General features: G+C 37.9%; 1 protein-coding gene across 1 annotated transcript in view; it reads left to right on the top strand.

Moving 5' to 3' along the window:
- TPO (thyroid peroxidase) overlaps positions 1–12,922 on the top strand; it is a 72,931-nt gene that overhangs the window by 45,033 nt on the left and 14,976 nt on the right. Inside the window, exons 9-14 of the mRNA XM_030554205.1 lie at positions 139–397; positions 861–1,031; positions 3,105–3,342; positions 6,984–7,192; positions 7,677–7,847; positions 9,943–10,074. Of these exons, the coding sequence (XP_030410065.1) occupies positions 139–397; positions 861–1,031; positions 3,105–3,342; positions 6,984–7,192; positions 7,677–7,847; positions 9,943–10,074 (1,180 nt within the window). The remainder of the gene's footprint in view (positions 1–138; positions 398–860; positions 1,032–3,104; positions 3,343–6,983; positions 7,193–7,676; positions 7,848–9,942; positions 10,075–12,922) is intronic.

Raw genomic sequence — 12,922 nt, 5'->3', positions numbered from 1 at the left:
ACCTCACAAGGTTGTTGAAAGTGTTAATTAATTAATGCTATAAATGCTTAGAGATCACTGAATGGAAATGCACTATACTAGTGGGAAGCATTATTATACTATGTAAATGTTAAGTGAGATTTTTTTTCTTTCTTTTAGATTATTACTCTAAGAGACTATGTTCCAAAAATCATTGGCCCAGAGGCTTTTAATCAGTATCTTGGTCTGTATAAAGGCTATGATCACAGAATAAATCCCACAGCTTCAAATGTATTTTCTACAGCTGCTTTTCGATTTGGTCATGCAACAATACACCCAATAATAAGGAGACTTAATGCTCAGTATCAAGATGACCCAGACCTCCCAAGCCTTCATATGCATGAAGTTTTTTTTAGTCCCTGGAGACTCATTAAAGAAGGTATGTTTTTATGTGGACTACATCTTTTCACATTTTTGCATCATTTTTTCAAACCTCTTCCTAATTGCATTTCAGAATCTTATAAAATCAAGAATATTCATTTAATTGCATCATTGGTTCAGGTTGGTGAACAATGCCCAAAGAATTAATGTCAACTAGAATAATATATTTTTGTTAACTAGTCTTTTGAAACACACAAACACCGTTCACTAGAAACATCTCATTCATCTAATCAGTCTGTTAGCAATGTTTCTGCTGTCTTAAGAAACAGACAGTGCCTCTTAACTGCATTATTATTTTCTTTTCAAAATGGAGCACATCATTGTTTTGTTTGAATTTAAAGACATTTAGGGTGAATACTTTAAAAAATGGAAAGGGAAAAGTGCATGCAGAAATATTAAGAAAACATAATGATTTTGTTTTCACTTGTACTTTGACACTGCATTGGTTTTATGTTTTAAAGGAGGTTTGGACCCTTTACTAAGAGGTATTCTAGCAAAGTCAGCAAAACTACTGATGCAGGATCAAATGATGAATGAAGAATTAACAGAAAGGCTTGTTGTATTGTCGAATAATGGGTCATTGGACTTAGCATCATTAGATTTACAGCGTGGACGTGATCATGGACTTCCAGGTCTATTAATTTTTTCTAGATTTTCAATGCTAATGATTGAGACATCACTACTTGTATTTGAATCATACTGGAAATTTACCAACATGGTTATTAAGTGAAAGCTATGTCTAGTTAAACAGAGATGTTACCACAGTCTCTTTTAGGAATACACAACAAGAGTAAGAAGTATCTATAATGAAGACAAAATATTCAGTAGCAAAAGACATGAAAACAACTTCCTTAGTTTGAAAGGGACAAACCATAATCTGGAGTGGCTTTTTAGTAACTATGACTTTTATTAGAATTGGTCAACATTTTTCAAATCTCAAAATTTTAAATTTTATTTTAAAAAGTCACAACAATTGTTATAATTTTCTCCTATGCTTTTCAATGAGCTCTACCTATTAGGTTTTTCTAAAAAATAAAGGACAACCATAAACCTTCAGTTTAAATTATTTTTATTTTAGCTTAAGGAGAACAATATGGAGAAAGAAAAGTCATCTCTATGGGTTGGGCTACACTGCAGGTGCAGAATGTAATTTCGACTTCTAGTTGACATACAAGCACTAGTTTTGATTCTGCTAGTGCACTAAAAATAGCAGTGTGGCCACGGCAGCATGGGCAGCAACCTGAGCTAGCCACTTGAGTACTGTCCCATCCGATATCCTATGTATGTACTTGGGTTGCTAGCATAAGCTGCTGCCCATGCTGCCACAGCTGCATTGCTATTTTTACCATCCAAGATCAAAGCTAGAGCATATATAAGTGAGCTGGGCATTACATCACTAAGGACAGTGCAGATACCCAAAAGGAAATGCATAGTGTGTGTATGTGTCTCTTCTGTCTCTGCAGACAGGCATAGCTCAGAAATGGAGAAGTGCAGTGCACAGAAAATGAAGGCATTGAAGTGTCTAATGCTCAGTGACTGAAGCAGACATGGGGCAGTCCACAGTCATGATCAAGTAGCGTCTGGGTGGTCTAGTAGCCAGGAGGGCAATCAGTATTAGAACTACTCCCAAACAGTGGTCGGCATTCTTTCAGGGGGGTCGGTAGCTGGGGGATCCAAACCAAGGGACGAGGTGGCAAGGCAGTTTAGGCAACAACCAGCAGACAATGACCTGATGCTCAGACAGTTTCTTCTTCCTGTTGGGATCTTTATATAGTCCAGGTATACCATGGGAATGCTGTCTATCCTGCCAATTGGGAGTTTGGGGTGTGGCTGCTGGAGCTGTAGACAGTTAGCAAAGGCTGCTGGTCAGGTGTGGTGATTCATCATTATCACTGTAGTGTGGAGGCTACAGATGCCATCTAATTGGCCTCGTTTTGATTCTGGTTTCCTGACATCACAGTTAATATGCTACTAATGCCCTTCCTGAGAAGTATCATTAGATGCCATTGATTCACCAAAATGGTTTTAATAGTTTAGTTCTTTCAGACAGAGGAAGAGAAAATGTCATTTTGATATTATGAAGCAATTCTCATCCTCTTTCATTTTCCCTTGTTCTGGTATCAGCATGTCACGCTATAACCTCTGCTGCTTGCACTGACGTGACCCTGTGTGTGTGTCTGAAATTTGTTCTTCATTCACTCATTTCATTAATTGTAAGAGGCAACTTTGCAGCTGCAGGCAATATAGTAAGACTTTTACTGAGCAGTTATTTTGAAGTCTGTTTCTTTCTCCCTTTCTTTAATTAAAAATTAGATTCAAGGTACAAATGAATGAATTAAAACTTTTCATTCTAAGTTGCACTAGCCACAAACTTTTGAATTTTCCTTTTGCTCTATGATCAAGTCTTCAGAATTTTTAGAAATGGAAATGTTATTTTATACCTAGTTTACCTTCATTAACATAATGTAGCTTCAATATAGCTAAAAGGCAAGATCTTGCTAGCCTTACTCACACTGAGTAGTACCTCACTCTGTGAATATGCCCATTGATTTCAACCAATTCTACTAGGTCTATTTTCAGAGGGAGATGCTAGTTGGTGTGAGTAAGGGTATCAGAATCTGACTCCTATAAATGAGTTAGTTTTGGGTGCTATGTTAAACTGTCAGATTTCAAGGCTAATTGCTCTCTAAACTTAATATCCTTAGGTTACAATGACTGGCGAGAATTCTGTGGTTTACCAAGACTGGAAACTCAAATTGACCTGAACACAGTAATAGCTAATAGGAAGGTAGCTGAAAAAATCATGGAATTGTACAGCAATCCAAACAATATTGATGTTTGGCTTGGTGGCCTAGCAGAAAACTTCCTCCCAGGTGCTAGAACTGGCCCACTGTTTGCATGTATAATTGGAAAGCAAATGAAAGCCCTGAGGGAAGGTGACCGGTAAGTGTATTTATATTGTTTATTTGTAGATAGCACCTCAAAGGGTGTTGGGCACTTCACAAATATGAGAAGACAGGTCCCTGGCTCTTATAAAAACATTATGACAAAGGAGAGAGGAAAGAGGAAAATGTACATGCATTTTTAACTTATAAATCCCCACCCCACTGCCACTTTTTATTGTTCCTTAATCCCTTGTTTACCAATTTCTCTCTTTTTTTTCCTGAACCTTCTCTCCATTCTTCCTTTTGTTTGTATGTGAGCATGATTCCTACCAGCAAGGAGACCACTCCTATGGCACATTGTGAATGAACAGCAATCTCATGCTGCTGTTCAGCAGGCTGATTCCTCCTGCACAGCCCCTGTAGGAGAGTTAAGTGGTACAAAAAATCTTGTGCAAGTTTGAAACTTCATGCTTGGAAAACAGAGTTTTACCTGTATAAGAACTGCAGGCTCAGACTCTGAATGAACACAAGATTCAGTCATAGTAACAAAAACAGTCCATATTTTATGGATTTTAAAATCTACTGGATTTTTTTTATAAACAGATGCAACTTGTGGACATGAGGAATGTGAAAAAGAGTCCATATGATCAAATACAGCTGGATTCACTCCTGCCTTAAGGAACTAGTCCTGATTCATCTGAGGAGACCCCTTTTATATTACTTATTAGATCTTTAGGGCCAGAGTTTCATTTAGATTAATTCTCTTTTCATACCTACCTTAAAGCCCCTTTATATTGCCAGAGTGATGTGACATCTCTGTGAAGTACATAAAAATCTAGCCCATAGGCTTTAAATGTGGACTTTTAAAAATCTTAATGAACTCAAAGAATGTAACGCAAAGAATGAAATGTTGTTAAATGCTTTGCCATTTTTATGATCATGACAAACAGTTCACACAGACTTGTTTTAAATACCATTTCAAGTCTTCTGGATCGTTTACAATTTTACTAGCATTAAATAACTGTATGAGAATGTTAGATATGATGTTTTTTATTGTCCCTTATTTTGAGTATATGAAACATATCTGAGTTTAAATAACAACATATATGTTTAATTCTGCCATCTTTCTGACCTTTCCCCCCTTAAGTTGGCTTCTTCAACAATTTAGCCTCTTAAAATAGCAATCAAACGCAGTGGTGGTTTGGCTGCTAATAATAAAAACACTCACTTCCTTCCATTAAGTTTGACAAACCATTGGACTATAGAGACAGGGCATAGTTTTGACCAGGTGGGATTTAGAGTGAATGTTGGTAAGACGAGGCAATGATAACTGAGCAGGTGGGCTCACCATAAAGGAAATTACAGGCAGAGAGCTTAGAAGAATGAAATAATTTAAGTGCCTAGGTTCAGTGGTTGCTGACAAAGGTCCTCCTGAGCGTAGTCTGAAGAAGAGAAAAGTGAGAGGGGACATAACCATTTTCAAGTAAGTAAAATATTATTATAAAGAGAAGGGTGATAAAATGTTCTCCATAACCACTGAGGGGAGGACAAGAAGTAACAGGCTTAAATTGCAGCAAGAGAGATTTAGGCTAGACATTAGGAAAAGCTTCCTAACTGTAAGGGTAGTTAAGCACTAGAACAAATTACCTAGGGAGATTTTGGAATCTCTGTCATTTATCTCCATCATTAGAGGTTTTTAAGAACTGGTTAGACAAACACATGTCAGGGATGGTCTAGATCAGTGGTTCTCAAAGCCGGTCAGCTGCTTGTTCAGGGAAAGCCCTTGGCGGGCTAGGCCAGTTTGTTTAACTGCCTATTTTTTTATAGTGTAGACATACCATAAAACTGTAATTTGACCCATCCTAATGTATGAAACCGAGATTTGACCAGACACAGGAAAGGAAATTATGCTCTCCACCATGGAAATAAAGATGTTGAGATGGTCAAATGTTAGGACACTCTGTGATAGAAAATGAAAGGAGGTTGTGAGGGACCTAATGCCCCAGGTGAAGACAAATATAGGGGAGTTAGGCTATGTTGGTGTAGACACGTCCAATGGAGACCTGAAAGCAACACTGGTAGGGTGGCCCTCGAGGTGATCATGGACAACCAATAGAAAGGCCAAAGATTCCTCCATGGATCAAATATCAGTGGACCTTAGTGAGACTGTGCAACAGCAAGGTGTACTATCATGAGTTTTGGAAGAAGACTATAAAATTTGTTGACCCTGAATAGGGAAGCATCAAGAAGGAGGAAGAAAAAGATTGTGTAGGCAGGCTATGATAACAAGTTGATTGATAAATACTGATGAAACATGTAATGTTTTGTTTTGGTTTTCACCCCTCTAGGGGAGTGAAAGGAAAATTCAATTTTTTTTCATTTAGTGACTTTGGTTTAGTAATACAATGCTTAGGTAACCGGATGATTCATATATTAATTGAGATACCAGTTAACAAGGAGTTCAAGATATCAGTTCCCAGATATTGATTTAAGATGATAAATCAGAATTGAGCAAGATTTCTGACTGGTTGAACTCTATCCTGGTAGGATCAGAATCTCTCAGCTACATGACTAACATTGAAATTATTCCCTTTTGAATTGGCCAAATCAAGTCCACACTTTAACTCCAATAGAGTCGTTAGGAAAAAATTGTTTCTTCTCCATCTGGAGTTACTCCTTTATCCCTTGCCTTTTCTTATTCAGATGCTTCACTCTGTGTTGGGATTCAGAAAGAGGCAAAAATTCTGCAGCTGATCTTTTGGCTGTCTGGTTGTAGACTATACTGTGGCTTGTCGTGTCTGAATTGATTGTTACCCCTAAGATGAACATTTCCCTCTCAAACTAATTTATATATAGCTGGTGACATGTCCTGTAACATATGTTTAACAAATTCTGTATTGTGGAGACATGTAAGTTACAAATGCATAGTCTGACTATGAGGTACAAGCAATTTACCTTCAAATTTATCTTCTAAGATTTTACTTTTATATTTATTATGTTTAATTAATGAAAAGCAATAACTGATTACCAGGTCTGCATATATGAATAGTGATCGTCCTTGTGCTGAAAATATCTCCATTCTTTATGGCTCGGAGGGTATCTGATTTCCTGGTGGGAGGAGATTGATTGTGAAGAAGGGAAGATTTCAAGAGCAGTGTCAAATTGTTCTTCCCCACTCAACCTTCTGAACACACTCGCACCCACCCCACCCTCCAGTACATTATTCTAATGGATAACTTCCTCTCCTAATGTCAGAACCACCTCTTTTACATTCCCCTCCCCACCCCTTTTACAAGATGATTTCATTCTCTTGATTTTGCTAATTTTAAGGGATGGTTCTTAAGGTGCCCCTGTCAGGGAAAAAGGGCTAGACCTTGGTCCTGCCAAGTGCTGAGCACTCCTGTAAGATACTAAGTATGCTCAACTCCCACTGACTTCAATAGGAGCTGGGGATGTTTAGCATGTTGCAGGAGAACTGAGCACTTTGCAGGATTGAACCCATAACAAATTTTACATTGAACACATACATCTTCAATCAATGTAGTTGTTGTTGTATTGCCGTTAGTATAGGGCATATTCCTTAACTGTGTTTTGATTAAATGCTTATTTTTTGTCTCATAATAATAGTGCACTCTGCAAACAGAAATAATTAACACCTGGAATGTAATCTTTTTAACAAGCACCTACCAATCTTTGCAGATTTTGGTGGGAAAACAGTCATGTTTTCACAGAAACGCAAAGGCATGAACTAAGAAAACATTCTTTGTCCCGCATAATCTGCGATAACACAGGCCTCTCAGAAGTGCCACCTGATGCCTTTCAATTTGGGAAGTTTCCTCAAGACTTTGAGTCATGTGACAATATACCAGGAATAAATTTAGAAGTGTGGCAGGAAAGCAATCAGCAAGGTAATCTGAGAATTAAGTATCTTTATTAAATAAGTTGGAAGAATGGTCCAGTCGCTAGAGAGTTGCCCAGAACTTGGGAGACATGAGTTCAAGTGCCTGCTTTAACACAGATGTCCTGTGACGTTAGGTAAATCACTTGAGCTCACTATACCTCAGTTCCCCATTTCTAAAATAATAGTACTTCCGTACTACACTGGATGTTTTGAAATGAGACACTGCAGTAATAAGGGCCACATAAGTACCACAGATAGGTAATAATTGTTCAGTACTCACTATTAAAAAGTCAACATCTAACAAGAATTACCACATACGGATATCCTAAATACTGCACTTAGGCCCTTAAAAGCTCCTGCTTAACTTGAGGCACATGCATAGTCCCACTGAAGTCAACATAGAATAGACATGGAGAATGATGTGTGAGAGATAAAACTAGTAAAGCTGAAATGTATCTTTAACTCATAATGTGTCCTTTTTATATTTCTAGAGGAAACATGTGGATTCCCAAAGAGAGTAGCAAATGGAAACTTTGTAAATTGCTCAGAATTTGGAAAATCCATGGTGATTTACTCATGTCAACATGGGTACCAACTCCAAGGAGAAGAACAATTAACCTGTACAAGCAGAGGATGGAATTTTCAGCCACCAGTTTGTATAGGTACCTGTATTCACACATCTGACTTTTTAATGACCAAGACTAATACGATTCACCAACAATAAAAATTTCTTATTATTTCCTGTTAAAAAATAAACTATTTCAAAACTCCTTTCCCTTTCCATGTTCTGGCAGCCAGAGAAGCTGTTGTATATGATGAAAAGATAACTAACCTTCTGAGGAGGTATTGATGGGACTCCAAGGCTACTTCACACTTCCCTTCTCAGCCGCAGAGTCTCAGACTCTTCCAGTCCTGATCCAGCAATTGGGTTTATGCAAGTGATACCAAGGGAAACCAACTAGTAAAACATGAACTATCAAACTAGCATGAAGCTCTGTAGCTCCCAGCAGGAATCTCATAAGGGAAAAGAAGTGAGAGCTGTACATTTCCTCTTCCTACAGCCAGAATCCTAACAACAGCTAGGGACTGTTCCAGGCAGTTTTCTGATGCTGTTTCAGTGGACTCTCTCCCCTACATGACTAGTACAGCACCAGCAGCCCATGCATCCAGCCAGTAAGTGAGGCAAGAGCTACAAAAAAAAAGAAATTTTGATCTTAAAACAAAAAGGCAAAATATTTTTGTTTTAATAATAATAAAGCCCCCAACAGGTTTACTGAAGTGCTATAACTATTGCAGCTTGAAACATGCAGTTGATTGAAAAATGGCAAAGACATTTCTTCTTGTTCATTCAGCAATTTTAATGAATGTTTATTAAAATTTTCAGGGGCTGGCTTTTGTTTATCTATCTTCTTCTTCCCATTTCTCCCCTTTTCCTCTTCCGCCCCTTTTTTCTTTGGGGCAGGGGAGGAAACAGGGAGAAACAGAAAGAGAAAAGAGGGAGCATTGCAAATATTGCATTAATGGAATTTCACTATATATGAGTTTACTTTATGCAGGATTCCACACCCTATGTGTGCTCATCTTTGTGAATTTATATAGATTCAAATGGTTCAGACTTCATGAGAACACTCAAGAAAATGAACCCTGAAAAAGGGCATATTTAGGAATACTTCATGGATGATGGCAAATTAATTTGAATGCAAGTGCTACTGCTGATCTTCAATGTCTGTTTATCAGCATGTCTATGGAAGTGGAATAAAAAGCTTTTTACTTTAATTGTATACCATATATATAAAAATCAAATTAAATTTGCAGCTTTCTCCTTTATTCAAATCCTACTTATCCTCTGAATTCCACCCACATAAACACCGTATAAAGAAATAAAGCTGTTAAATGAATTATAATAATTTTTTTCAATAGATTAATGTTCTGGCAGCAAACTGAATAAATAAATTACATGAATGACTCATTTCTTATCCTAGTTTTTGTTAATATGTTAATTAATGTCAACAAAAGGCTGTATATCTGCTATAGGAAAAGAAGCAGTATAATAAACACTGCATGTATTAACAGAAAACCATCAAAACCCACTTAACTCAGATGCTGCTTGAGTTTTACAGTAGGAAGCTCTTACTTTGTTACATGCCTGTCTGGGCAGTGTTTTTCCAGTCTTTAAACATAGTACCGTAAATTAAGAATACATCAAGTAATTAAATCAGGAAGGCATTTCTGAAGATGGTTTCAAAATTACACATGTTTTTGGAGGAAAAGACGGGTCTAATGACAAGAGTGTATGACTGGCAGCACTGTATCCTAGGGGAAGGTTCACAAGAAAATTGAAAGCACCAAGAAGTTCTGTGGGGAATGTGTGTGTGCGTGCAAGATTATCTAGTGTCATGCACAGTGCTTTCAGAAATTCAATAACTTGCAGTTTATAACTTGGAAATGACTATAGCTTAACTTTTAGTAGACCACCACAGATTATTTGATGGCTGCACTAGTTACTCTCTTCTCTGTCTCTCTCTCTTTTTTTTTTTGGTCATTTCCAGCAGTAAAAAGTTACACATAATTGCTCAGCAATTTTGCCCACATATAAGAAAGGAGTAATATTAACATTATTGATATATATTTTATTTTTAGTGCACAAATATCCTTCTCTTTGGAATACCTCTTACAGACAGTTGGTGTGTACAAGAATGTAGTGAACAAGGCTCTTAGTTTCTGACTCTCTGTTATCAATATGTTTCCACTTTATAGATATCAATGAATGTGAAAACCAAATTAATCCATCCTGCCATACATCTGCTAAATGCATTAACACCATAGGCGGCTACCAGTGTGCCTGCGCAGATCCTTACGAACTGGCAGAAGATGGAAGAACGTGCTTGGGTAATGTAATGATCCCTCCATCCATTAAAACTGTTCCAGTGGTCTGGGTGTGCAAATTGTAAACCTGGGGTCAAAAATGATTTGTTATACAAAATATGTTCTTAACAGATTAAATAATATAATATATATATAATTTCATACATACACACACACATAGAATTTAAACAATCAGACCTATAAAGATACAGTCAGATTTTGTCAGGCAAAGTCAGAGTATTGAACATATACACACAGCAATCACCCTTCAAATCTACAGCCTAAACCTCAGCATTCTCACTATTCTGTTGTTGTGCCCCAAGATAGTATTTGACTCACTACCTACCTGAATCAGATACTGCATAGGGAATACTGATATTACTGAGGTAACATTGACAAGTCATCAAAGTTAAAGTGGAAAGTTTTTAAGAGCAACATGAAGCTTTAGAATACACAAACTTCCCTTTAAGAGAAGAGATGCAGTAGTAATCATAATTATCTATGGGCTGTAGCAAAATGCTTGCACTTAGTAAGTTGTTCAGCGAGTGGAAGCTTGAATAAATGCCTCTATGTTCTAGATTTCTCTTGGTCAGTGTTTATATCACACTCAATATGTTAGATGATTTTCCCTCATTGTTTGAGCAAAATTCAGGATGCTAACTCCCTCTTCTAACCTGAGCTGAGGAGAGAGATAAGCAAAGAAATCTTCAAGCTTTTCACAGGGAGAATACCTCATGCACTGATAGAGAGGTTCAATAGATTCACAGATTTTAAAGCCAGAAATGACCATTATGAAATCAGTCTGATTTCTCGCATAAACAGGTCGTACAATAGTTAGGGGTTTGTTATAGAAGTGGATGGGTAGGGTTCTGTGGCCTGCTTTGTGCAGGGGGTCGGACTAGATGATCACATTGGTCCCTTCTGACCCTAGAATCTATGAGTCTATGAGTCATACAGTCTTTATAGCCTATTCAATCCTAGACCTCTGTGCTCAGACAAATGACAGGAGTAGTTTATGTGATTTACCCACCTATGTATTGAGTTGAGGCCATTAAACTATTTCCTATTGGCAAATGAGATGAGCTCAGTTTAGCCTTGCTGGTGCATAAGGGTGTGAATTGCTACCCCTGTTCCAGTGAGGAGACCTGCATCTCCATCATTGCATTGCCATCTTCCCCTAGAGTTTCTGCTGGGGAAGGTAGATTTAATTTAAAGCTAGAGATCCATATAATCCCTGCTGGCAGAGTGTGCTCCCTGGATGCACAAAATTAGCATACCCTACTGCATGTGAGCCAGTGATACTCACTTTTGGAGCTGCACTGGCTGGCCAAGTGCCCCTCACCAGATGACTTGTACTTCCACAACTGCTCCACCCTTCTGGCAGAATCCTGTGGTGGTCAAGAGCTGTGGAGTACTTGAAAGGGCAGCATACTTAAAGTGGAGACAGCATATTTAAATGGGCAAGGCGCATCTCTGTGTCTGTCACACACACAGGGTGCGTGTCTCTCTCTCACACACACACACTGTCTTTCACACTCACCTCCCAATGCATACTTTATTGTTATTGTTACTTTTTGATACTTCTTTCAAAGTGTGTTATTTTAGTTTTTTGACTGGTCTATGCACTTCATAATTTTTATTTCTCTCTTATGCTTAAATTTAATTCTTTGAGTAGTGAGTTCTGAAATACCTACTCTTTCCTGGCTAGAGTAATTATCCCTATGGTAACTTTTTAAAAGTATATATTATATCTAGGGTTTTGGTTTCTACTGGTGGCACACATCTTCACAGTCCCTTGATATGGTGCACATAACAAAATTCGTTCTGCACATGGATGGAAAAAATTAGAGGGAACACTGGGCAGCTCCTTGATTTTTCTTTTTAGAAATGTCTATTTGTCTAGTTTCATGGCTTGCCCACCTTTAGAGCTCAAAGATCACTGCTTCTGAGGGTGAAAGGAGAAGGACGAGTTCCCCAAAGTGCCAGCACAGCTCCAGGTTGCAGGGATAGGCAGGTGACAGGGCTAATTCACATTTACAAAATGAAACTTGGTAGTTGGTTATCCTGATTCATTGTTATGAACCACCAAAAAAAAAGAGGGGGGGACATTCACACTCTTTTGAAGGTAAACATAATGTGATGTGTTCTTCAGAACTCTCTCTATGTAGCACTCTATCTGGTTTAAAAAGTTTTCTTTTTTTAAAGCAATGGTGTATTTTGTAACATTATTGATGGCCTGTGAATCTCATTGAATGTACAGTTTTAGTCTCCCATTTCACTGCAAACCTCAGTTATGAAACCCTGAAGCCAGCTGGACATTGCTTTGAATTGCACAATGAGAATGTCAGCTGATAATACCTCAGAAGAGTCATGCCATATATTGTTTCCTTGCAAACAGCAAACAACTTATTGATGATTGTCAAACTGTGGTTTGGGACTATTAATGATTCTCAGAGACTTCCAGGTGATCTATAGAATTGCTTCTTTCATAGTGTTGCAGCATATGTCAGCCTGCAAGGAGTGACACATACTGTTGATTGTGTCACATGCAAGAACTCATATGGGGTTGCCAGATTTTTTTAACCTACAGAATTGGAGAAAAAAAAAACGACATTCTGTAGGCTGTGCAGGTGCTTCTTGTCTGTCTTTGCTGCATGTTTCTTTAAATTCAGGCATGGGCAAATTTGTGGACTGCTCCAGATCCAGAGAGGTAAAACTAAATTTCTGATTAACCCAGACAGATTCAATCAGTAGAGTCTGCAGCAACAAGGGGAAGATTTGATACAAATATATGCAAAGTCCTAGCCCCAGGGAGAAAAAATAAACAACATAGGTACAGACAAGGGTGGGGGATATAGCCAGCCAGCCATAG

This window comes from Gopherus evgoodei, chromosome 3, assembly GCF_007399415.2.
Source record: "Gopherus evgoodei ecotype Sinaloan lineage chromosome 3, rGopEvg1_v1.p, whole genome shotgun sequence".
Lineage (NCBI taxonomy): Eukaryota > Metazoa > Chordata > Testudines > Testudinidae > Gopherus > Gopherus evgoodei.
Note: the sequence above shows the minus strand (reverse complement) of the source record. Positions and strands in the feature narration are given on the sequence as shown.